This window comes from Corythoichthys intestinalis, unplaced genomic scaffold (genome assembly GCF_030265065.1).
Source record: "Corythoichthys intestinalis isolate RoL2023-P3 unplaced genomic scaffold, ASM3026506v1 HiC_scaffold_28, whole genome shotgun sequence".
Lineage (NCBI taxonomy): Eukaryota > Metazoa > Chordata > Actinopteri > Syngnathiformes > Syngnathidae > Corythoichthys > Corythoichthys intestinalis.
In genome coordinates this window covers 386,759-411,445 of record NW_026651597.1, presented here as the reverse complement: position 1 = coordinate 411,445, position 24,687 = coordinate 386,759, and the positions used below count along the sequence as shown (strand labels likewise).

Genomic DNA, 24,687 nt, shown 5'->3' with positions numbered 1-24,687 from the left:
GTACGCCGTCGTGGTTGCCTTAACTTCACATTCATTTCGGAAGAACCGCTAGTAGTCGCCGTCATTACCCAATCGTCACGGGCGTGTCATAACAACGCGAGAGCAAACGAAACCACTGTAACGCACGCTCAGTAGCGTTTTCTTCACAGCCCAAAACGAAACTAGTAGTAGCAACGAAGCAACATGCTAAAACAATGGACAGTGTGATCACCGACACCAGCGACGTGCAGCGATTGATTTTCAACGCACCCAGGAAAACAAAAGTCGGACTTTGAAGTGATGAAGGCAGCCAGATCTGTTCGCATGGGACAGAGCTAGTGTGAAATGTGAAGCGGTACAGAGATCGTGAGTTTGTAACCCTGAAAAATTACCCACTACAATGGTGGAAAGGGCAGCACGATCTGCTGGAGATATTGTTTCCACAAAACGCAGTCTACTTAAACATGAATATGTGGATCAGTTGATCTTCCTCAAGAAAATTCTGCCCTTCAAAAGAGATATAGACGGTGATGAGTAATAAAAAAATGTGGAAGCACAGGCTTAAGTGAATGACTTTGCTGTGTATAAGGTTAAAGTAATGATTATAGACCTGTCTGTCTAAAATGCCATATTTTTATTCCCCCAGTTATACCAGTGTTAAAGCATAATTTATTATTTATTTATGATAACACTAACAGGTTTAATTCTTTTTTTCAAGAGCTGCTGCATATAATATTTTTTGCTTGCAAGATGTTTACGTTGAAAGTTTGCACTTAAATTACTTACCTCTTGTGTTCAAAACACCAGGAAATACAGTAATTGAATTACTGCACTCTATTGTTGTCTGTCACTGGAGTTTTATTATCAATCGCATCCAACAAAATGGCGGTCATATAGTAAGCCTTAATTTTTTTTTTCATAAAAAAATAAAACATAACATTGGTATGAAATTTTAATTTTGCTATTAGAAATGTGGTCTTTTTTATGTTTAAAATACTGTACGAACACATACAACAAATGTTTACTATCGTATCGTTTTCACTCTGTATCGAGCCGTATCGTTCTTAAACTGTATCGAATCGTATCGAATCGCTTGGCCATAAAAATGTATCGTTTTTTAATCGAATCGTAACCTGTGTATCTAGATACATATCGAATCGGCTTCATGCCAGAGATTCCCAACCCTAGTTCAGACTGCCTTTGTCCATTGAGCCTGTTGAAGTATTACGCATCTGCACTAATTTGCAGTCCGACACGCGCTGAGCAAGAAGACCCGCAAGCGCAGAAGCATCAAAACAAATAACGACACATGCTGGCTGTCAGCCGTCATTCCAGGATGATCATATTTTGATTTCCAAAAAGAGGACACAAATAACAGACATAAATAATCCCCGTTTAGACTTATATCCAAAGTTTATATGGATCGATAGCATGCACACACTGTCCGTGCGTGACACACACACACACATACGGACAGTTTGCCCAGACTCTCGGCCGTGTAAGCAATCTTGAAATATTGCTGATATAGAGCAAAGAGAAAACCGAGCATTCTCAGGCTTATCCTCAACCCATTTTTATTTATTTATAACTGTTGTCAAACCCGACCCTTCCCCAAAAGTCGTGTTTAAAACAAGCTAGGCGCTAACCCACAGCTGCACCGCTACCGGAGCGCCGTGTCTCTCTCGCTCTTTGATGACGTAATTGCTGCATAAATTTCCGATTTGGGAGACTTGGCAGTTCAGACCGCCGCGACATTCTGGAAAAATTCGGCCCAGATCGGATTTAAACCACATACGAAAGTGACCCAGAGCGGATTTGAAATGGTCCACTACCATGCGACTTGTCCCGTTCAGACTGTCAAGTTAAAGCCTCACTCGAGTCAGAAAAACACAAAAAAATCGGATTCGCGCATTAAGACCTGCAGTATGAACCTAGACTTGGTCGAGCTGCTTATGCTGCATCGCACTCTACTTCCTTAATATAAAACAGAAATCGACCTGTTTGGGTGTGCTTTCACTGGAATTAAACTTATAAATTTCACAATTTTAATTCAACTTGTTAACAAATTTTTAGTAACAATATAGTCCCAAGAATTGAACAGTGACGACAGGAACAGGAAAACGATGCACACACACACACACACACAAAAAAACTTGCGCATCATGTAAATTTTCATTCAACCTAAGTGAGAATACAGCTCCCCTTATTGGCGAAACAAATATTAGCAGGGGAACTTGACAGCTGTTATTTAAAAAAAACGACTGGAGACTCCAGCGTCATAGAGGCGAAATCACTTAAATCGTGTACGGCGTTTTTGTTTTTTGTTTTAACTTAAGTAAAAGTACGAGTATATGAGAAAAAAACTACTCAAGTAAAATTACAAAAGTACTTGCTTTAAAATTTACAGATAAAAAGTAAAAGTATTTTCTCCCGGTGTAAAAATTTAATATGTATTTATATACTTATACTACATATATATGTATGTATGTATGTATGTACAGTGTTTCCCCTAGGATTTTTTGAAGCTGTGGTGGTGGGCTGCATCGGAGTCGGACAGCCTCACCATGTCGTGCCACAGCGAATTTTTTTTTCTTCATTTTTTCCCCCAAGAAGAACCATAACAAAGATATATTTGAAATATTTCATTAGCCAGGCTAATGTTGTACCTCTCAGCTACAGTACATGTATGTAAAATGCGTAGCTGATTACAGCTACGTTACCTGATGTACTGATGCGACTTTTTTTCTCGTGGCAATAGTACGACTTACATCTCGTAGTGACTCAGGGTTGGCAACCCAAACTGTTGAAAGAGCCATATTTGACCCCCAAAAAAACACAAAAAAAACTGATACAGTATGTCTGGAGCCACAAAAAATTAAAAACCTTTTAAAAGCCTTATAATTATCGATACTAGCTATATTAGCCTACTATAGAAATACGTAATTAGCCTTCATGATTAAATGTTTGTTTTCCCTGCAGTGGATCCTATAGAGAATGACGCACCACGTGACTACTCTGTTGCACTATGCCACCACAAGTTTAACTTCATTACAATATTAATGAATTGAAAGAATGTTTGTGTCATGTTTGTCCTCCTAGAAATCCTATTAAAACAAAAAAATATATTTCCCTCCCCCATCTTTTTCCATTTAAAAAAAAAAAAAAAAAAGCTCCGAAGCATCGCTAAAGAGCCGCATGCGGCCCGAGAGCCGCGGGTTGCAGACCACCGTCGTAGTCCTCCTTTTTCCTTTTATTTGACCCTCATAAGTACTACATTACCACAACAATAACAGTCCTTCTGTCAACTGACCCATTTAGAGCACTGGGGGAATTCTAATAGCCGTGTAAAGAGTTTTACTTGATTCGGTGAGAAGGTGAATAGTTTTTTCCCCGTTGTTCGTAAACTAAATTTCCACACAAAGGCACGTCGAGGTACCATTAACTTAGCAAGGAGAGGTATGAGAGTCATTTTTCGAGTGTCCCAGAGCTCATGAAATTTGGGTGGGGGGGCGCATTTATCAAAGTTTCGTCAGCCGTAATTGTCTGAAGTTGGCGCGCCGGTGTTGTGCCGAAAAATAGCCACTCCACGTGAAATGTCCCCCCTGACGGGAGCGCCCACACGTCACTCGTACAAACAGCCTTTTCTTACCAATCGATGGACACAGAAACGACGTTCTTGTACCGTGAATATGTATCATTTTACTCTGCTTGAACTGATAAATTGTTTACTGTGACCAACGCTCTGAAAATAGAGCAAGGCTTTATTTTGGGCCCCGCCTCTCCGCAGTCTCTCAGCGCAAGTTTGTCAAAGTTTGCTTTCCGTCCAAGACGGCCGTCCACCGCTCACTTTCGCCGAAAAGTCCGATCCAAATTATTGTAATGCCCCGGATATGGGCAAGAAGGAGAGAAGTCTGTATTTGCTTACCCACTTTATTGTGGTAACAATAATAAAGAAAAACAATAACAAAATAACAGCGGGCTGCTACAACATGCGACCGCTATCTCTCGCTATCTCGCTCGTTCTCCCATTCTTCCTACTCGTTCCCCTTGCGTCTCTTAAGGGGGGGCCTGCATAGTTACGAACATTAGGCTACAATACACAATGAATAGGTGTCCGCTGAACTCCTCCCACTCGGCTGCCGCTAGTTTGAAGCGGCCTTAAAAAAAATTTTTTTTATTTAAATAAATAAATAAAATACATCTCATTTGCCAGGCGTGGCGGCTTTCATTTTAGTGTGGCGGTGCGCCACAATCTGTTGAATATAGGGGAATCCCTGATGTATATATATATACAGTGCCTTGCAAAAGTATTCGGCCCCCTTGAACCTTGCAACCTTTCGCCACATTTCAGGCTTCAAACATAAAGATATAAAATTTTAATTTTTTGTCAAGAATCAACAACAAATGGGACACAATTGTGAAGTGGAACAAAATTCATTGGATAATTTAAACTTTTTTAACAAATATAAAACTGAAAAGTGGGGCGTGCAATATTATTCGGCCCCCTTGCGTTAATACTTTGTAGCGCCACCTTTTGCTCCAATTACAGCTGCAAGTCGCTTGGGGTATGTTTCAATCAGTTTTGCGCATCGAGAGACTGACATTCTTGCCCATTCTTCCTTGCAAAACAGCTCGAGCTCAGTGAGGTTGGATGGAGTGTGTTTGTGAACAGCAGTCTTCAGCTCTTTCCACAGATTCTCCATTGGATTCAGGTCTGGACTTTGACTTGGCCATTCTAACACCTGGATACATTTATTTTTTAACCATTCCACTGTAGATTTGGCTTTATGTTTTGGATAATTGTCCTGTTGGAAGATAAATCTCCGTCACAGTCTCAGGTCTTGTGCAGATACCAACAGGTTTTCTTCCAGAATGTTCCTGTATTTGGCTGCATCCATCTTCCCGTCAATTTTAACCATCTTTCCTGTCCCTGCTGAAGAAAAGCAGGCCCAAACCATGATGCTGCCACCACCATGTTTGACAGTGGGGATGGTGTGTTCAGGGTGATGAGCTGTGTTGATTTTACGCCAAACATATCGTTTTGCATTGTGGCCAAAAAGTATCATCTGACCAGAGCACCTTCTTCCACTTGTTTGGTGTGTCTCCCAGGTGGCTTGGGGCAAACTTTTAACGAGACTTTTTATGGATATCTTTGAGAAATGGCTTTCTTCTTGCCACTCTTCCATAAAGGCCAGATTTGTGCAGTGTACGACTGATTGTTGTCCTATGGACAGACTCTCCCACCTCAGCTGTACATCTCTGCAGTTCCTCCAGAGTGATCATGGGCCTCTTGGCTGCATCTCTGATCAGTTTTCTCCTTGTTTGAGAAGAAGGTTTGGAAGGACGGCCGGGTCTTGGTAGATTTGCAGTGGTCTGATGCTCCTTCTATTTCAATATGATGGCTTGCACAGTGCTCCTTGAGATGTTTAAAGCTTGGGAAATCTTTTTGTATCCAAATCCGGCTTTAAACTTTTCCACAACATTATCTCGGACCTGCCTGGTGTGTTCCTTGGTTTTCATAATGCTCTCTGCACTTTAAACAGAACCCTGAGACTATCACAGAGCAGGTGCATTTATACGGAGACTTGATTACACAGAGGTGGATTCTATTTATCATAATCGGTCATTTAGGACAACATTGGATCATTCAGAGATCCTCACTGAACTTCTGGAGTGAGTTTGCTGCACTGAAAGTAAAGGGGCCGAATAATATTGCACGCCCCACTTTTCAGTTTTTTATTTGTTAAAAAAGTTTAAATTATCCAATTAATGTTGTTCCACTTCACGATTGTGTCCCACTTGTTGTTGATTCTTGACAAAAAAATTAAATTTCATATCTTTATGTTTGAAGCCTGAAATGTGGAGAAAGGTTGCAAGATTCAAGGGGGCCGAATACTTTTGCAAGGCACTGTATATATGTGTATATTTATATATATATATATATATATATATATATATATATATATATATATATATATATATATATATATATATATATATATATATATATATATTAGGGCTGGCAAAATTATCGCGTTAACGGGCGTTAAATAATTTTTTAAAATTAATCACGTTAAAATATTTGACGCAATTAACGCACCCGCTGGCATATTGCCTCACACATTACAATGAGGCCGTTTATGGACATTAAGAGTGAAGAGAATGCCACTGGCCGCTTGGGGGCAGCGCCGTTCCATACTCATGTTATGTCTTCTAAACGTGGGAGAATTAGTAGTTGTGAGACGTTTATGCTGTATTCACAATGCAATGCAAATAGCTATTTGTGCTCCACACATATTTCGGTAAGTTTTCTTTCTTTTAGTGGCAATTATGTGTCTCTTGTTTTATTCTGGGTAAGATATGTACAGATACAGTGGGGAGAACAAGTATTTGATACACTGCCAAGCAGTGTATCAAATACTTGTTCTCCCCACTGTATATGTTATACAGTAAAGGCGAGTGGACACAGGCGCGCCGTTTATTGGCATAAGCGTCTCCTTCACAACAAACATAAGTATCCTTTAGTGAAAGCACAACAAAAATAATATTCCTATCTCTCAAAACAAAAATAATGTTCTCAAAAAGAAAAGCACTTCAGTCTATAGTAATGAGGCCCTATTCTGACACACAGTTAAACAACAATGCTAAATAAACTGGCATTCCATATCAATTTAGCAATGCAAAATACACGTAAAACTTTTCACTCTATTTTTATTATTGTTATTTTTATTCTTCTTATTATTATATTAACTCTACTTTTGATTGAAAATTTTACAAATTTTATTAAAACGAAAACATGAAGAGGGGTTTTAATATAAAATTACTATAACTTGTAACTATAACATTTATCGTTTAAGAACTACAAGTCTTTCTATCCGTGGATCACTTTAACAGAAAGAATGTTAATAATGCCATTTGTGGATTTATTGTTACAATAAACAAATACAGTACTGATGTACAGTATGTTGTATGTATATATCCGTCATGTGTCTTATCTTTCCCTTCCAACAATAATTTACATAAAATATGGCATATTTTAGAGATGGTTTGAATTGCGATTAATTGCGATTAATTACGATTAATTAATTTTTAAGCTGTAATTAACTCGATTAAATATTTTAATCGTTTGACAGCCCTTTTATATATATATATATATATATATATATATATATATATATATCATATATATATGTCAAATGATTTAAAAAATTAATCTAGTTAATCATATGTCAATTGTGTGATCAATCATGATTAATCACATTTCCCTCGGGATGAATAAAGTTGCTCTTCAGGAAAAAAAATCTAGGAAAATACTATAATTGACTTAAAATTTGTTTTAAGATGAAATGTATGATGTGTGAATGAATTAATAATTAACCAAATAGAGTTGTAAAATTTTATTTAACAACTCAGCTCGTATAAAACAAAAAATAAAATAAATTGTCTGTATTATACAGCAAAGAGTTTTAACACATTAAAGTACCTCAGACTAACAATGTGGCTCAAGTACCGTTTGGCATATTACCCAAAATTAACTGCCAATTTAAAGAGCAGACAAGCACAATACAGTAACAATAGCTAGTGTTTCAAAAAATGTGTAAACAACTTGTCTGTTAGATTCAACACATTTCACGCAAAAAAATGCAGCATTTGCAGTTTTACACTAAATGGCCTGAAAGCTGTGTGAGATAGTGAGAAAAAAGTCAATTTTCACACACTTAACTGAATAACATTACACTAAACTGTGTGTAAAGGTGTTTAGAAACACTGCTTAAGTTAGCCATAGCCATACTTTAAAAAAAATTTTTTTTTAACCAACTGCTCAGGCAAACTAGCTTGTTGACATTTTCAGATAACAGAGCATACCTTTTCTTTTGAACAATGTGCCCCTATCAAAGAAAACAGTCTCTGGCAAGGAACGGTTGTGGCAGGTGTGACCACATACTTTTTTTGCAAGGTGGGCGAGCTTACTGTGGGCACTATTGTGCGCAAACCACCACTGTAGTGGACATGAGTCCATGCTGGCACTGCCTTGTACCTGTCTGGTGGTCTGTCATCGGTTGTTGTTGTTTGTTGTCATTGGATTTTCAAGGCCCTCGTCTTCGACTATGTTAATGGGTCTACACTCTACAGTCTCTGGCTACCCATGTACCGATAGCAGTAGTCAACCTACTTGGTTTCTTTTTGTTGGCAAGTCCGAGTCCGCACTCTGCCAGTGTAGCTTGATGACTGCGGCTGCCGCAGTGTTAGCGTCATTGCTAACACTACCGAAGATATGCTTTGCGTGAAGGTGGTACTTTAGGTTGGTTGAGCTTCGATCGATGGACAGTTCATCACAGCAGTATGTGCACACAACTTTGGTTTTATCCAGGTTTCCGTTAAGCAGCTTTTTAAAACGGAGTTTGGTCATCATCCTCACTCATCGTGGCTGGCATTTTGTCCTCGGTTGGATACGTACCTCGGTTTTGAGGTCACGGTTCGGTGGATTTTCGGTACAGTAAGAAAACAAAATGCAAAATATAAATGTGCTAGTTTATTACACACTTTTGTGCTTTCAACAATAGGAACAGTAGCCTATACAAAGCTAGAATTCTGTTCAAAAAGTAGCGGGTATTTAAAGATGATAATCCAACAACAATTTGCCTTTCAGACCCCGCGTATTGGTCAGCTTTCTTTCTGAAAGAATGAAGAAAAAAGAAGTCCTGCGGTAAAGAGAAAAGCAATCCCAATGACAAAGATTTTAACATGTATTTTACAAATGAAATGCCTCAATGAATTTTTTTTTCTTGTAAACGGTTTTCAAAAGCTTTATTGGTGGATTTTCTCAAGTTAAAGCGCCACACAGAAATGAATAAATTTAATTGTGTAAGCAGGATCTGTGTATTATATTGTTTAATTACAGGTGTTTTAGCTCATCTCAATTTATTTTATTTAAATGGGCTATTATTTATTCTATTATGTGTTTGTCTTTTACAAATGTAATGTAGTATTCATTTATATTGTATATTTTATGTTGTATAACTTTAGTTCCTATGTGAATATTAGTTCCTACTTGTTTTGTTGTGGTCGGAGGGTTTTATATTGAACACGGGGCCGTGTTGGTTATTATTATAGCCGAGAAGACAACTGTAAATCAACAAAGACAAGTGAACTGTGCCCCGATCTACTCTATATATATATGTATATATATATATTTATTAGGGCTGTCAAAATTATCGCGTTAACGCGCGGTAATTAATTTTTTTAATTAATCACGTTAAAATATTTAACGCAATTAACGCACATGTCCCGCTCAGACAGTATTCTGCCCTTTGGTAAGTTTTACAGCAGGCTTTTTGTGCTGTCCAACAGCGAACTCTTGTGGTCGCTTTGCGACATGATTTATTGTTTTCTTTCCAGTTCATTATGGCTGCACGACGTCTCGGGCTGATAATGTTGTGCTTATATGATCCTTGGACAAGATTTGTCCGTAAGTATGGTTGTTGTAAAGAATGTACATATTATGTTAGTAAGCGAAATGTTATATTTTTTGTATGAGACGCTTTTTGTTTATGTTTAGTGAACCTGTATAGCGTGCTAAGCTAACTTTGTTGCTAATGCAATGCTTGTGTACTTTTTTTTTTGTAGTTTTACGACAGTCTAAAGAGGAAAATGGTTTGAGGCCATTTTATTAATAAATCAGATGAAAAAGGAAGAAGTCTAATTATTAAGGCGTCGTTCACTAGCTGTCTAACTTTGGAAAAAGTAGACGCTTCGGAGTGAGGACAGCATAGACAGATTTAAATGACAGTAGAGTGAAATGCCCACTACAGTCCTTTTGTACCGTATGTTGAATGTATATATCCATTTTGTGTCTTATCTTTCCATTCCAACAATTTATTTTACAGAATATATATATAATTTACAGAAAAATATGGCATATTTTATAGATGGTTTGAATTGCGATTAATTGCGATTAATTACGATTAATTAATTTTTAAGCTGTAATTAACTCGATTAAAAATTTTAATCGTTTGACAGCCCTAATATATATACATACAGTGGGGAGAACAAGTATTTGATACACTGCCAACGGGTTTTCCCATAGGCAGTGTATCAAATCCTTGTTCTCCCCACTGTATATATGAATATATATGTGTGTGTGTGTGTGTGTGTGTGTGTGTATATGTATATGTATTTATATACAATACATACATACTAGTCGTTCTCAAAAAATTAGCATATTGTGATAGTTATTTATTTTCTGTAATGTACTGATAAACATTAGACTTTCATATATTTTAGATTCATTACACACAACTGAAGTAGTTCAAGCCTTTTGTTGTTTTAATATTGATGATTTAAGCAAAAAAGTCAAGAAAAAACAAAAATCCCTATCTCGAAAAATTAGCATATTTCATCCGACCAATAAAAAAAAAAGTGTTTTTAATACAAAAAAAGTCAACCTTCAATAAATTATACCAGCTATGCACTCAATACTTGGTTGGCAATCCTTTTGCAGAAATGACTCCTTCAACGAGGCGTGGCATTGAAGCAATCAACCTGTGCCACTGCTGAGGCGTTATGGAGGCCCTGGATGCTTCGATAGCGGCCTTAAGCTCATCCACAGTGTTAGGTCTGGTGTCTCTCAACTTCCTCTTCACAATATCCCACAGATTCTCTATGGGGTTCAGGTCAGGAGAGTTGGCAGGCCAATTAAGCATAGTAACACCATGGTCAGTAAACCATTTACCAGTGGTTTTGATACTGTGAGCAGGTGCCAGGTCGTGCTGAAAAATAAAATCTTCATCTCCATAAAGCTTTTCAGCAGATGGAAGCATGAAGTGCTCCAAAATCTCCTGATACCTAGCTGCATTGACCCTGCCCTTGATAAAACACAGTAGACCAATACCAGCAGCTGACATGGCACCCCAGACCATCACTGACTGTGGGTACTTGACTCTGGACCTCAGGCATTTTGGCATTTCCTTCTCCCCAGTCTTCCTTCAAACTCTGGCACCTTGCTTTCCGAATGACATGCAAAATTTGCTTTCATCTGAAAAAAGTACTTTGAACAACTGAGCAGCAGTCCAGTGCTGCTTCTCTGTAGCCCAGGTCAAGCGCTTCTGCCACTGTTTCACACACACCTGTGCACGGTGGCTCTGGATATTTCTACTCCAGACTCAGTCCACAGTTTCTGCAGGCCCCCCAGGGTCTGGAATCGGCCCTTCTCCACAATCTTTCTCATGATGCGGTCACCTCTTCTGGTTGTGCAACATTTCATGCCACACTTTTTCCTTTCTACAGACGTCCCACTGATGTGCCTTGATACAGCACTCTTGGAACAGCCTATTTGCTCAGAAATTCCTTCTGTGTCTTTGCCTCATGCTTGAGGGTGTCAATGATGGCCAGCAGTGAGGTGGGCAGTCTTGCCCATGATTGCGGTTTTGAGCAATGAACCACGCTGGGAGTTTCTAAAAGCCTCGGGAATCTTTCGCAGGGGTTTTGAGTTAAACCATTGATTCAGATGATTAGGTTAGTGGCTTCTTTAGAGTACGTTTTCATGATATGGTAATTTTTTGAGATGGGGATATTTGTTTTTTCTTGACTTTTTTGCCAAAATCATCACTATTAAAACAATAACACAGCAGTGTTTCCCACAGGATTTTAGGAGACTGTGGTGGGAGGGTCTCTGACCCTCGGGGTAGGGTGTGTGTGTACATTTTCAAGTCTGGTGTATCTCTTTAGGGCATTTTGAGACCACTGAATGTAATATAAATTGCTGTATGCGGTGTCGCCGGATCGCGCCAAATGCAGCAGAATGCAGCAGACAGTAGTCCCGTAGCCTGGTGCACCAGACTCAATCCGCGGTAAATTCGGTTTTACATGACCAAAAACACATCGAGTCGCTAAAACCAACAGTCTGTCTCGCGCTAGCCATGTTGAATATGTTGAAATGTCTCTCGCTAGTTTCTTGTCGCTTTACCGACGTCGCGTCAGCCCGTCGCTGATTGGTCCGCTCCGCTGTCTATTTACTGTGGCTGGCTCCGCCCTGGAAATTTTTTTCTGCTGAATGGTGGCCAGACTCATACTCTCATAGCCAGGCATGAAAATGGGTCAGGGGTTAAAAAGGTGAGAAGGGTGTGGAGGAAATATGTTCCAGTACACTGTATACCCCAACAAAATATTGAGCTCTGTCGACCCACACTGTGTTTCAGCAGGGCCTTGCAGAGACCGGTGGAGGGGCGGGTGCTCGTAGATCAAAAGGGGCACGTGAACAAGTATTTAATACACCTTAAAACAACATAACTTCAATTTTAACCAGCTTTAGATAATAACTGGCTGCGACTGTGACATACTTTAATTGGGAGGGGGCAACAGTGAATAGAAATTAAAACTGTCATCAACACTTTCTGGCTGTGACTCAGTCTGTCTGTCTCTTTTCTTCCTTCAACCTCTGCATCAAAACTTCCTTCCTCAACTTGTTCATCTGAGAACAAACCACATCAGATGGTCACTGACCCACCAACAGCACAGTTTTTTCAAAACTATTATTTCATTATTATCCATACTTAACAACTCTAGTACCTAATGATTGATAAAGCAATGACATAAAATCTTATAGAAAAATAACATTGTAATTGTGTTTATAATTGTATTTAATACCCGACTATCCTTTCAAACCAGCTGATGAGGTATCCACTGCCTTTAGCAGCCTCATCCAACTCCTCTTTTTATCCCTCAATCTCCTTTCCCTACGAGGCATGTCTATGTAATGAAATATAAATATTTAAAAAATTAAAAAATCAGACTCCCCGGTGGCTTTTAGTTTTAAAGCTTTCTTAATTTCTTTCTCTCTCAATAACAATGGAGGTAGATTTGTGTTTTTATTATTCAATCAAAAAACAAAGTTACTTCTATCAAAAAAAAAGTTGCTTCAATCAAAATACAGTATATACTTTTAATCCCCAAAAAGTCACTTCAATAAAAAAAATTGTTTTTGATTGCAAAAATAAATTTGAGACAAAAAAGCATTTGAAAACTATTTTTCTTGATTGAAACAAATTTTTCCATTGAAGTAATGTTGTTTTGCGTTTGGGCCACATTTTGGCTAGGACATTTGTGTCTTTATTATTCAATCAAATAAGTTGCTTCAAACAAAAAAAATATATATAAAAAGAAAAACTTTGCACATGTGTTAATCACCGTTGAACAAAGCCTGAGAGAGTTTGAGTAGACTCACTATGAAGCATTTAATAAAGCCAAGCATTTTCTTACTACTTTATTCTTGTTTAAAAATAATTTGGTGGGGCAGTAACATGTTTAAAACTTATCATAATTCTTACATTTTGAAGTGCTTGAAAACCATTTATAAATGATACTTTGGTGAAAAAAGTGAAAAAGCATGTCTTATATATATATATCTTTTTTCCAATGTAAAATCTGAATAAATACATTGAACACGCACAAAAAAATGGGGGGGGGCGCTACTTCGCAGTTTTCACTTATTGCGGCGGATTCTGGTCCCCATTAACCGCGAAAAACGAGGGATCCCTGTATTTCTGAAAAGCTTTAAGAAGCAAGAGTCATTCCCACCACTCGTCGGGCCGGTGTTGTGCCGACACCGGCCGTCAGCTCAAGTCCCAGCCGAAAATAACGCGTCTCAGGTGGACGACGGGAGCGATACGAGGCACCCCCCTCCATCCGAGAGCATGCTGCTTAATTTGACTCAACAGTGTGTTTCTTCGTTTATATTACCGCTAATGCCAATTTAACGGGAGCTATTGTTTTTTCATGGGAGATTTGACTAGCTCTGGCAGTGTTCAACGCAAGCTGCAACGAATGGCAGTAACTTTTTTATATCGCAAAATGTGAAAACGATTGAAACCATTACTCACCAAATTCAATCTGCTGGCAAATACAGGCAAGTGTGTATGCTGCGCTGTGGTCTGCCCCGGTGTGGATAAGGCCTGCTTTTTGTTTTCGCAGCTTTGCAATGCAACCAAAGGCTCTCCGAGCACTCCATGTACACGTAAAGTGTGCGCGCGTTTGGAATAATGGAACGCAGCTTGGGCCGATGATTGGTTCTCGTCAGCGAAGCATCTAGAAGGATTTGCCGACTGTCCAAGTGTTACTTTTTTAAAGAACCGATTTCTTAAGTGCTCAGTTTACGTACTAAGTTAATCACATGATGATAATAATAATAATAATTAAATAAAACCTCCCGACCCCCCCTCCTCCCAAAAAGAATTTCTCCTCGGATCTACGCAATTCACGTAGGTCGCCCTTTTTGACTTCAAAACGGCGAATTTCGCCGAAAGGTGAGAGATTTTCATGCCTGCATAGCACAGCTATGAGTCTGGTGTACCAGGCTAGTAGTCCCGTCTATGAGCGCGACCTGTTGGTGCGAGTGTCTGTGTGTGTGCACGCACGCGCGCGCTCTCGCTCACGCAGGTAGTAGAGTGGAGTGGGCTACAGCTGTGTAATCGGCTGACTGACGCATCTGATTATTATCTTTTTTTTTTTTTCCCGGCGGGGGGGGGGGGGGGGTAGGGGGGCGGTCAAACGAGACTGTGGCGGGCCGCCACAGTCTCGTTCATTGGTGGGAAACACTGAACAGGCTTGAACTACTTCAGTTCTGTGTAATGAATCTAAAATATATGCAAGTCAAATTTTTATCAGTACATTACAGAAAATAATGAACTCTATCACAATATGCTAACTTTTTTAAAAGGACTAGTACAGAGATCTGAGTCAACATTCAAAGAAAGAACCAGCGAATTCATTGACTGCTCAGTTTTGTTTAAACCTGAGCAAAATGGAAAAAAAAACAAGCGAAAAAATTTACTGCACGATGAACAGAACAAGCTAAAAAAAACAAAAAAACGGTTTATTGCTTTACAACTTTCATAGACAACATTTTACTAGCTAGGTCTGTATTTTAAATTAATACACAGTTGTACCTCTACATACAAAGTTAATTTGTTCCAGGACCTCGTTTGTAAGTTGAAATGGTCGTATGTTGAGTAGGATTTTCCCATAAGAAAACATCATAATTCCATTAATTCGTTCCACTGCCCAAAAACCTAGACTAAATCCTTAATAAATACTGCTGGTACCATTACAAATGGCAATTACACATAGCAGAACAACTGAACGATAAATAAAAATCGGAATAATAATTTAATGATAATAATAATAATACCTGTAATAATGTAATGTGGTTCTAATGTGGCGGACTTTCTTTGCTGTACTTGAACACACTGCGGGGCTGACGTGACAGTGAGCAAGAGAGCGCGATTCTATTTTACTTTCTGTTTTGATGCTGGCATGTTGTGTTGAACAAGTTGATGGAATAAATGATTAGAAACCTGACGAAGCTGGCGATTTCTTTGGCGATGTTACCACAGTAAGAATTGTCACCTTAACTTATAACGACTGGCCAACGGCGGAAGACCGCCGACCGAGATCGACGTTCTACGACCCTATTGGCGACCCAATTTATGGATGCACACACCATTAGGCCTGTCACGATAACAAATTTTAGCGTGCGATAATTTATCTAATACAACAGCACAGTGAGAATACAGTATATATTAATTAGATCAAGTACACCCATTTAAACGTGATAAATATTTACTCTTAAATTAAAAAATACATGAATACTGTAAGGAATCACAACTAAAAACAATACACCTTGCTTCTTAAGTAAAAAACAATATTAATGCCGCACAGAAACACAGAATAAATAAAATGTGGTTTTCAAGAAAAAAATAAAATAAAATTGCACTTAATGACTTAAATCATTTAGGCAAATGAAAACTTTCCCCCTCATAGCTTCTGCAATTGTGTTCCATAGGGATGCAACAATACAGTTAAGTCACGGTTCGGTACGATTTTCGATACGGGGGACACAATTTTCGATCCGATTCAATACATGTAATGCTCTGGAAAAAAAAAATAACAATTGTATTTTTTTTTTTTTTTTTGCTAACATGCAAAAATTACATTGCTATCATATAAACATGCATTTTAGTGCATAATATTTATGTGCTTACTTCTTACTGATCTGAAGAAATTTTGTATAAAAGTGCTGAGAACAATCTTTACTGTTTGTAAAGTGAGGCGGGGCACACTGTTGATTGCTACAGCTCTCTTAACAGCTAGGTTTACTACATGAGCAAGACATCCTATTTGTGGTCCGAATCGATTTGTGTCATGTACTGAATTAAACTATATTTGCAGCATTATCTATAGTAACTGGTATGGCTTGATTTGGCCTTATTAACATGCATTCAGTCATGGCGGTTTACAATTCATCGATGTAGTTTATGGACTATGTGTCCCAAAATCACTCCGGGCTCACTTAGCCAATGGCATGGGACGTAGCACATCTAGTTTGCTATTTCACGATATGTAGTGTGTGCGCGCATTAAAAACGTTAGCAAACGCCACAGAAGTCACGTCTGCTCATTACTGCACAACACCAGCATATGACAATCGACTTTCATAAACAGGACGAGTTTGAAAAACAGCGCTTTTAATTTGCCACTCAATGTTCATCATGTCCATTCAGCTGTCCATTGTCAAAGCGAGGTTGTTCGTTGCAACCAAGTCGGTAACAATGTTTTGGCGGACTTCGTTGTAAATATCCGGTGTTGTGCTGAAAAATAGCCGCCCCGCGGGAAATGTCACCCCTGACGGGAGCGGCCACACGTCGACAACACCGGCACGCCGGAGATGGTCCGCAGTCAATCCAGAGCACTGACGCGGCCGGTATACATTGAACAATAGGATATAATGGGAATGATTGGCTCCGGCGCTATTTTTTGCCGGACCTGGAACGAAGATGCATTTTGCGCAGTTGGTAGCAAGGAATCCGAACTTTTAACAGCATGTCTGCCGCACGCGCACGTGCACGCGAGGTGATAAATCGCAGCGGAAAAATTACCGCTATAGTGCCAGGAAGGAGTCGGAGGCGGAGTGTCATGGTCAAAACTTGAAAACATTTATTTCTCAACAGAGCAGAATTTGCACACCTAAGCACGAGGCACCAGGTTAACAGAGATGAGTGTAACACCTCTAAGGGTCCGGGTGGAACTCACTCACTACACGTTCCTCTGAGTGAATTATGTAAATAGTAACACCACACAAGCCCCCCCAGAATTCACTCATACAAAAAATCCCTAAACTTGGGGGGCACGATCGCCCGTCCCCGACCTGTACGCTGGAGAGGAGTGGCAGGGCCAGAAACGGAGGGGGAAGGGGTGCCCTGAGCGTCCGGGACAGAGGAACTAGGCGCAGAAGAGTCTGCCCTGAGCTCGGAACGAACGGGCAACCCGCACCTACGAAGACCAGGGGGGCGACCCCGGCGGGGAGGCTGAGCGACCTCCAATGGCATGGAGGAATGCACGCAAGCAGCCTTAACCCTGTCGATCGAAACAGGTTCCCTTCGGCTCCCGATGTCTAGAATTAAACACTAATCCCCATGCTCCAAAATTCTAAAAGGGTCGTCATACGGGTTCGCAGCAGACCGTGATGCGCACCATGTCTGACAAAGACGAATTTCGCGGAACGCAACAAGGACGGAATACGCACCTCGGGCACACAGTGCTGCGAGGTCGGAACCGGGGCAAATCTGCGGGCAAAATCTAGCAGGTCTGCCCTTTGACCTTCGGCAGACCACGGGGGAGTCGCATCAGGAAGAAAATCAGCGGGAACACGCAAAACCTAGCCATAGACCAACTCCACAGAAGAAGCGTGCAGGTCTTCCTTGGGCGCACACCAAAGACCAAGCAACACCCAAGGAAGCCTATCCACCCAGTCCCCATCACTCAAACAAGCGCGAAGGGAGGCCTTCATGGAGTGGTGAAAACGTTCACACAAGCCATTTGCTTGCGGGTGATACGCGGTGGTGCTGTGCAGCTTAACCTCCAAGCTATCGGCGATCGCACCCCACAACTCGGACTGGTCTTGGTGGGCCGCTGGGGGCCCCGTGGCGTGCCGTGATGGCTGGGGGGCCGCGGCAGCGGCTCGTGGCCCGGGTGGGTGGACGGGGTTGGGCACGGGCGTGGGGTTGGTGGTGCGTCCCCTCTTGCCATTCCCAAGGGCCGGTAGATGGGCGCGCGGGTGGCCCGGGGGACCACCCTGGATTCCGGGGGGGGGTGGGGGGGCTCCTTTGCTGGGCTGCGGAAGGAAGGATGGGCTGCGCTGCCCCCAACCCCCCCCCCCCATGGTCCAATGAAATATCAGACGCAGTCCCAAAACGCGCGACCCACGTCCCAATAAATGCACGAGCCACATCAGCAGTGGACGTGGACGACAAAGGAACCGCTTCAGGCCAGCGCGTAGTCCTATCGACCATGGTGAGCAAGTGCGTGAACCCATAAGAAACCAGAAGAGGCCCCACCAAGTACCCATTGATGAGGTCGAAACGCCGTTCAGGGACGATGAAAGTTTCGAGGGGTGTTTTGACATGGCACTGAATTTTAGCCCGTTGACAAGCGACGCAGGAAATGGCCCACGCCAGCACATCTTTCTTAAGGCCCCGCCACACAAATTTTTGCGAGACCAGCTTAGCAGACGGTTTCCGACCGGGGTGAGAGAGGCCTTGTACCGCGTCGAATACCTTACGCCGCCAGCATGCTGGAACCAAGGGGCGGGCAATACCGGTAGAGGTGACGCCAGTGTCGCCCACTGGAACACGTTGCAAGTGCAGGTCCGAAACCGTAGACTTGAGCGCGCAAACACTCTCGTCGTGCTCCTGGTCAAATGCCATGGCGGCAAAATCCAAACCGAGCTGAACCGCGCCGGCGAACGACCGGTGTTCTGCCAAAATCTCCTACATCGGCGAAACGTCCTACATTAGTCGAATTTGACACCCAAAGTACTACCGTGCGCTCTAAACTTGTTTTGTTTAGATGCATACAGGCATAACATACTAAAAAATGCCTGAAGAAAATACTTAAATGTAGTTATATCAAATAAGGGTGGTTAAAATTCGCTACGTGACTAATGTGGTCAACTGCTTCAAAGCTAACACAAAAAAAAAACAATGGTTAAAAGTATTAGAGTATAATTTTTGAGGAAGTAAAAAGGTTCTAAAAACCTAAATAAAAACATAAATAGTGAGTTCTTGCCGCTTCTAACCGATGTGCGCATGCGTGCGGATGCTTGCGCAAGCGCGCTGAGCATTGTGTAGGACGTTTCGCCGCGTAGTAAGGAATGGCCGAACACCGCGACTAACAGTCAGCTACCACGTTGGTTTTCCCCGATACATGTCTGATGTCGGTGGTGAACTCGGAAATATAAGAAAGTTGGCGCTGCTGACGTGCAGACCATGGTTCAGCCGTGCGAGACATTTTAAACGGGAGGGGTTTGTGGTCGGTGTACGCGGTGAAGGGGCGGCCCTCCAGGAAGAAATGGAAATGGCGCACCGCTAACCAGAGGGACAGAAGCTCCATGTCAAAAGCCCTATACTTGCGCTCCCGAGGAACCAATTGGCGACTGAAAAAGGCGAGCGATTGCCAGGGACCGTTAACCCATTGCTCATGAACTGCTCCCACCGCAAAATCGGACGCATCGGTAGTCAGGGCAACGGGAGCCTCGGGCAGGGGGTGCGCCAGCACCGTTGCCTGACCAAGCGCAGCCTTGGTAGCTTCGAATGCAGCTAACCTTTCTCCCGACCAACCAATGATGTGGTTGGGAGATGTACCTTTGAGCGCTTCGTATAGCGGGCACATGACGTGAGCCGCATGACGCACGAAGCGGTGGTAGTAAGCCACCATCCCCAAAAATTCTCTCAGCTCGCGAGCCGACCGCGAACACGTGAAAGAGGTGATGCCCTCAACCTTGGAGGGAAGCGGGACCACGCCATCCTTGTTCACGAGATGGCCGAGAAATTGTATGGATGGAATGCCAAAAACGCATTTCGCGGGACTAACAATAAGACTGTGTGCTACCAGCCTGGCGAACAACTCCTGGAGGTGACGCACGTGGTCCTCAACGCTTTTGCTTGCAATAAGAATGTCGTCCAAGTAAACAAACACAAACGGCATATCGCGCAAAACAGAGTCCATTAAACGTTGGAACGACTGAGCAGCGTTTTTCAAACCAAAAGGCATTCTCAAAAATTCGAACAGCCCAAACGGGGTAACTACAGCCGTTTTGGGGACGTCTGCGGGTGGACGGGCACCTGATGATAGCCGCGCATCAGGTCAACCACGCAACAGGCAAGGAGGGCAGAAAAATCCTGCACGTGAGGCACCGGGTACCGATTGGGCGTGGTAATGTTATTGAGCCGACGATAATCCCCGCACGGCCTCCACCCACCGTAATGTTTGGGAACAATGTGAAGTGGAGACGACCAGGGCTGTTAGAGCGCCTAACAATCCCTAGCCGTTCCATGTTATCAAATTCAGCCTTGGCAACAGACAGTTTAGCAGGATCGAGGCGGTGAGCGCCTGTCGTCTCGATGCGATGCTCAACAACATGCTTAGAGAAGACCGCGGAGAAGGTGGGACGTGTGAGGGTCGGGTACTCACTCAGAAGTCGGCAAAACACATTGTCCTCCGCGAGACAGCTAGATGAACAGACGGGCTCGCCCCTACTCCTGACACCGGGAATGGAAAAGAAAGTCAGAGCGTCCATGCAAAACGTCCACCTACAAGTTGTGTGCGCAGAGAAAGTCCGCCCCTAAAAGGGGAAAGGCGACGTCCGCGACTACGAACTTCCACACGAACCGCTGCGTACAAGCGCAAGTTCAAAGTCTTCAACCCGTACGTCCGTATGGGCCCGTCATCTGCCGAACGCAGTGCCGGACCGGTGGTATCCACAGACGCTTCTCCGCGGACCGCTGGAACTACACTCCTCAGCGCGCCGGTGTCACACAGAAACTTGCGACCGGAGAGTGTATCCACCACGAAAAGCAGCTGGTTTGGAGCGCCCGGTGGCTACAGGGGGCGGGCTCCGCTGTTTCCCGCGTCGTAAGTGCAAGGCGCCTGGCACGACTTGGCCTTGGCGCCGAAGCGGGCATGATAAAAAATACTGGTGCACGATAATTATTGGTCCGATAATTATTATAGGAATTATGACGTCATCCCAATAAATCCAATAACATTATTATTAATCGGACCGATAATACTGTATGTACTGTGCTGCGCTACACACCTGTATGGGAAATCAGTTGACCATTTGCGGGGCATTGCTGCCACCTGCTGGTCAGAATAATTCGCTGCATCTATTTTTTGTTTTGCTCACAAGCTCATTCACTTACACAGTGCGGTGTCCAGCGGGAGCATTGACAATCGTGAACGCTTTCCGCCTCTGTAAGTATTTTATGTTTACTATAATATATGGATGTGCAAAATATATTTACTTCTGTGGTGAAGGGTCATATGTACAGAACTTCATAAGTTGTGTTATAGAAGCCAGCCAATTCTTAAGGCTAGTAGTTCAAGCTAGTGTGCTATGCTTTACATATAATAGTTGTGCATACAAATGTATTGTGCAGTTTGTTGTATATTGAGTATTGAATATGTCTATTTTTCTGTTGTACTTTCACAGTATTAAGACAAGTGTCTTCCCAAAAAAGCAAGAAAAGACCAAGCCTTGTGGTTTATGGAAGTGCATTCATTTGTAGATGGCTGTCGGGCAGTGTAGAAGTGAAACACACTTTTATGGGCAGTACATGTACTGTAATATTTTTGGCACAGTGCCGGTGGATTGGGATGTGTGCGTTTGTAAATCAAGCGCTCCCTTTCTGTGACGTCACGCTCAAGTCTGCTGCACGGCTAGCGAGAAACACATCTTAATAAGCCACTGAAAAGATGACAATCGCTTCGATGGTGTTTTAAAGATTGATATTATTATAAGGAAATCCATTAATCCTTTTTGCTCTACCATATTTTTCTTATGAGGAATGAGTGATGAACCTTACTATATAATGTTTGCATTTTACAGTGTTAGTTATAAGTTAGTAAGTTATTGAGAGGCCTTTTGGTTATTGATAGGCTTGCTGTCCTAACCTGTCTCCCAGGTTAAGAAAGTTGTTCCATGGACCAAGACCACAACAGTCTCCTCTACTGTAGCACCAAATATTTTTATTTCATGACAAAGCACCGTACCTGTTGGGTTTATGTTTTAGTTCAGTGCTCATTATTCAGGAAACACATCTTCAATTATATTGACTAATTGATTGTGATTGACTCAAATTATATTCATTTGAAAAAATAAATATTGGCACTTTATTTGAAGTCAAGGCTATTCTTGCCTTTGTTTTGTCCATAATAATGTTCATGTCATTATGAAAAATCTGGTGAGGTCAAAGGCAAAAATCTATGTTGAATCCATCACTAGTTTTTTTTTTTTTTTTTAACCTCCAGGTGTTCAAAAACTTGGGTGAATATACATTCAAAAAATTATATATTATCGGTTATCGATATCGGTATCGGCTTTGAGGAGCAGGAAGTTATCGATATCGGTATCGGTTTCAAAAAATGGATATCATGCACCCCTAATAAAAACACCAACCGTTGGTTGGTAGCGACCCTGCCGGTTCCCACGCCGGGTGGCTGGCTTCTGCTGGTCGAATGTCTGGGCCAGGAAATCGGGCGAGGCCTGCACCGGCGCCAAGTGCTCGTGAGCTGCCCGTGGCATCTCGGTGAAGTATCTCTCGGCCTCCTCAGCGAGAACGCGTGGGTCGGAGAAGTCCGAATTGTCGAGAGCGGTGCGCGCGTGGGCCAGTAGTTGACGCAGGAACAGCTCCAAGAACAGCGAATTAGGCACCTCGTCGCCCAACAGGTTCAGCATGACATTCATGAGTTGTGTTGGAGTGCGCTCGCCAAGCCCGTTGATGTCCAGCAGCCGACGCACACGCTCACGTCGGGACAGTCTATGCACCCTCAAAAGGATGTCCCTTAGCGCGGTATACTTATTCCTGGCCGGAGGGGAAGTGACGAAACGGGCCACCTGGGACGCTGTCCTGTTGCTCGTCTTCAACGCCGTGTAGACCGAATAGCGCCTCGGCCTGTGCAAATCACGTTTCGGGTCCCGACTCCCAGTACTCAGGCAATTTAAGCGCTGCGTTCGCAGCCATCGTGTTCGTTGTGGTCCTGGAGACTGCAGGTCCACTGTCGGGGTCACCAGTGTAGTGCCAGGAAGGAGGCGGAGTATCGTGGTCAAAACTTGAAAACATTTATTTCTCAACAGAGCAGAACTTGCACACCAAAGCACGAGGCACCAGGTTAACAGAGATGAGTAACACCTCTAAGGGTCCGGGCGGAACTCACTCACTGCACGTTCCTCTGAGTGAATTATGTAAATAGTAACGCCACACCGCCTTCATTTTTATTTATCGTGCGATAAATGGAATTATTGCATATTGCGACAGGCTTACACACCATGCTTATATTTTGCTATCATTTACATCTTCATTTCAATGGTAAGTGTCATCTTTTTTTTTTCTCCACCTGTACTAACCTTTTTGGATCCAGTGTTGATATCTTTCACAAGAAAATCAGCCGTGCTTCCGTCTTGCGGCAAAACAAAGAAACTGCGGCGCTGTCAAAAATCGTAGTATTTCGAGCATGTCGTCGGATGTAGAAACAAATGGCGAGTCAAATTTTACATCGGATGTCGAAAAGATCATGTGTCGAAGCGATCGTAAGTCGAGGTACCACTGTATTCGTGCTGCTTCCTCGAGTGCTCAATTACGGTATAGTTGCACAGGGTTTATCGAATGTGCCGGAGGCACAAAAGTCAAACTATCAGTTCAGTGAGATAAAAGAAAACAAACAAAAGTAATGTGTAACGTAGGCGACGATTTGAAAAGTAGTGGCGTAAAAAGTACAGATACGTGCTGTAATGTAGTGAAGTAAAAAAGTACCACTTCATATTTATTATATTGATGCTCAAGTAAAGTACAGATACACAAAAATCTACTGAAGTTCAGTAACAAAGTATTCGTTACATTCCACCACTGCAGGTGAAAATCAGAAGACATGAAACATGTCATGTTCAAACAAATTATTTACTATGTTAAAATGTTCAACGACAACTGATTTTGGTGAAATTTGGAATTTGAGCTTTGCCAGACAAAAGCATCATTTATGCAGTTTCATCAAAATCCGAGATGGCGGAGTTCAACTGTTAACTTATGCTGGATGTTTTGACTCGAATGACCTAATTCTGTTAATTGCTTAATTGATTACAAAAAACAAAGAACAAGCAGAACACTGTGTGGATCTTTTTTTCTGCTGCCAGGTGAGCAGAGTGTGGCGAGCTCTGGCCGAGGACGACGTGTTGTGGTTTAGGCTGTTTGCAGCGGATGGGCTCCGGCGCGACGCCATTGTGTCAGACTCGCCCTGCTGGAAGGCCACCCTGCGAGACTGCCGTATAGCGGCAGCTAACGTGCGAGCCAACTGGAAGGTGAACCACTTCACTCAGGGCCCCTTTTCCACCCAGCTGGTGTTCGTGCTCGGTCCAGGCTTGTGCTTAGGTTAGCACTGGTTCTTTGTTTCCAAAAATCAAGCACTGGCTCCAGTGGGTATGTAGCAGACACGAACTCCTTGCCGGGTCAACCAAGGGCCAGTGAAGCACAAACTATGTCAGGGGGGTGCCAGGCAGGGTTATCGTGAGTATGCTGGCTGCCAGTACGAAGCTTAGTTCAGGCAAACTGCTCGCAGCGTTGTCGCAATAACGAGTTGACAACCGCGCGAGTATATTCGACTT

The 24,687-nt window shown here is 42.3% G+C and overlaps 1 protein-coding gene across 2 annotated transcripts in view; it reads left to right on the top strand.

The window, feature by feature from the left end:
• The window catches only part of LOC130911344 (F-box/WD repeat-containing protein 8-like), a 68,795-nt gene that overhangs the window by 4,796 nt on the left and 39,312 nt on the right, over nucleotides 1–24,687 (top strand). For both annotated transcript variants that reach the window (XM_057829230.1, XM_057829229.1), the window contains exon 3: nucleotides 24,220–24,384. In XM_057829230.1, coding sequence (XP_057685213.1) covers nucleotides 24,220–24,384 — 165 coding nt within the window. The remainder of the gene's footprint in view (nucleotides 1–24,219; nucleotides 24,385–24,687) is intronic.